General features: G+C 44.8%; 1 protein-coding gene across 1 annotated transcript; it reads right to left on the bottom strand.

Moving 5' to 3' along the window:
• Positions 1-233: 233 nt before the first annotated feature.
• LOC114037815 (alpha-actinin-3-like) lies at positions 234-725 on the bottom strand (the record flags this gene model as incomplete). The annotated part of the gene is made up of 3 exons (XM_027854784.1): positions 234-343; positions 421-507; positions 593-725. Coding segments are annotated over 3 exons (330 nt in total), but the record flags the coding sequence as incomplete, so codon positions are not given.
• Between the last annotated feature and the right edge of the window lie 1763 nt (positions 726-2488).

The following is a 2488-nucleotide window of genomic DNA, read 5'->3' as shown; positions in this document are numbered from 1 at the left end:
CCAGGTCCCAAGGGCTCTCCCAGCTCTGACATTCAAAAAGGGCCCTCCCAGCTCTGACGTTCCAGGTCCCAAGGGCTCTCCCAGCTCTGACATTCCAGGTTCTAAGGACCCTCCCAGCTCTGACATTCCAGGTTCTAAGGCCTCCCCAGCTCTGACTCTCCATGGCTCTAGGCAGCTCCCTCCCAGGGTCCTCCAGGGACAGTGACCCAGGCAGAGCAGTATTTGGGTGTCAGTCACTCTGTCCCCAGCAGTGACCTGGTATGGAAGTTCTGCACGTTCACGTTCCGATAGGGCGCCGTCTTCCGTTGACACCACAGGAGCAAACCTTCTTTGGCTGAGGTCTCTGTGAGGAGGGCAGATGGGCCAGCAAAGTCAGCAGGGTCAGCGGGGTCAGCCCCACCCACTCAGCCCGGGCCTTACCTTCCACAGAGATGTCCTGGATGGCAAATCGAAGGATGATGGTCCAGATCATTCCCAAGGTCATCTTTAGGTTCCCATCCACGATCTCTGGGGGGAGAGTCAGGCCAGGGAGAGAGGAGATTTAACCAGAGCTTTCCCTCCCTCCCCTCCCCTGTTAGCCGGGTCACCTCACCTTCAGCCCCGATGGACACAAGCTTGACCCCTTTGCTGGCGATGAAGTCCAGGGCCTTGTTGACATTGGCAATCTTGTGGAAGCGCATCTTGCCTTTATCTGGCCTGGGCAGCCTCTCTCCTGCGACGTGAGAGAGCCAAGGTCATGGAGGCCACCAAAGACCGCAGCCTTTTCAGCTCAGTTCAGAAATATTATTATTAAACACCTACTGTGTGCTTGGCACTAAGATGACAGTCCTGCCCTCAGGAAGTTTACACTCTAACGGAGGAGACAAAGACTGGGTCTGTTATTTCATTGGTATTGGAAACTCGCCTGAGAGGGAAATAGTTCCGACCAATTCAGGTCAGCCCCTTTTCTGTAATTTAGCACCTTGGAGAGCTGCCTGGAGCAGAGGAGCCAAACACACAGCCCGTAACACTCCTGAGTACTGCTGGAACTGGGAAATATCGAACACGATAAATAAAAATGCAATAAAACAAAGATAATGTTTATACGGCTTAGTAGCTCCCGTTTCTATCTGAGTTTGACACCCTGGTCTAGATCACTGAAAGGTTAAGATACTTGCCCAGGGTCACACGGCCAGGATGTGGCAAAGATAAGACTCTATCCATTATGCCATACCGCTTTTCAAAGCGGGGAGGGGCAAGAAATTACACAAATAATTAGGTAATATATAAAATGCATGCGAGTCTACTTGCCAAGACGCCCATAGGCAAGGACACACATGTACAAAAATATTTATAGCAGCTTTTTGTGTGTGTGTGTGGTGGCAAAGAATTGGAAATTGAGAGGATGCCCATCCATTGGGGGATAGCTGAACAAGTTGTGGTATATGGATGTAATGGAATACTATCGTGCTATAAGAAATGATGAGCAGGCGGACTTCAGAGAAACCTGGAAAGACTCGTACGGTCTGATGCTGAGTGAAGTGAGCAGAACCAGGAGAACGTTGTACACACTAACAGTCACATGTGCAATGACTAACTTTGATAGACTTAGCTCTTCTCAGCAATGCAAGGATCTAAGACATCTCCAAAAGACTCATGATGGAAAATGCCATCCACATCCAGACAAAGAACCATGGAGTCTGAATGCAGATGGTAGCAGACTGTTTGCTCTCCTTTTCTTTTGTTGTTTTGTTTTATTTCTTCTTTCTCTTGGTTCCTCCCATTGGTTCTAATTCTTCTTTACATCATGACTAATGGGAAAATATGCTTAATATGAATGTATGAGTAGAGCCTATATCAGATTGCATGTGGTCTTGGGGAGGGAGGAGGAGACAAAAGGGAAGAAAATTTGAAACTTAAAATCTTATGGAAGTGAATGTTGAAAACTAAAAATTAATAAATTGTTTTTAAAAAAGACACACATAGGAACTATATGAACACAATTACAAAATACTGTCTCTATAAATAGGGATTTAAATAACTGGAGAAATATGAAATGTTCACGGGCAGTCCAAGTCAATACGGTAAAAATGACAATACTACTAAATTAATTTACTTACTTGGTTCCATGGCAATTGAACTACTAAAGAATTACTTTATAGAGCAAGAAAAAATAATAATGAAATTCATCCAGAGGAACACAAGGTAAAGAATTTCAAGGGAAATAATGAGGAAAAAAATGGGAAGGAAGGAGGCCTAGCAGTGTCGGATTTCAAACTATGCTACAAAGTTGCAATTATCAAAACAGTTTAGTACTGGATAAGAAATAGAGGTCGGTCAATGGAACCGATTAAATACATGATATACAGATGCAAATAAACACAGCAATGGAGTGTTGGACATACCAGCTATTGGGGCAAGAATTAACTATGAGACAAAAATTATTAGGAAAACTGGAATGTGATCTAGCAGAAACTAGGTCCAGAGGTTCCCAAACTTATTTGGCCCA

This window comes from Vombatus ursinus, unplaced genomic scaffold, assembly GCF_900497805.2.
Source record: "Vombatus ursinus unplaced genomic scaffold, bare-nosed wombat genome assembly UNPS02010616.1, whole genome shotgun sequence".
Classification (NCBI taxonomy): Eukaryota; Metazoa; Chordata; class Mammalia; order Diprotodontia; family Vombatidae; genus Vombatus; species Vombatus ursinus.
This window is presented reverse-complemented; position numbering and strand designations above follow the sequence as displayed.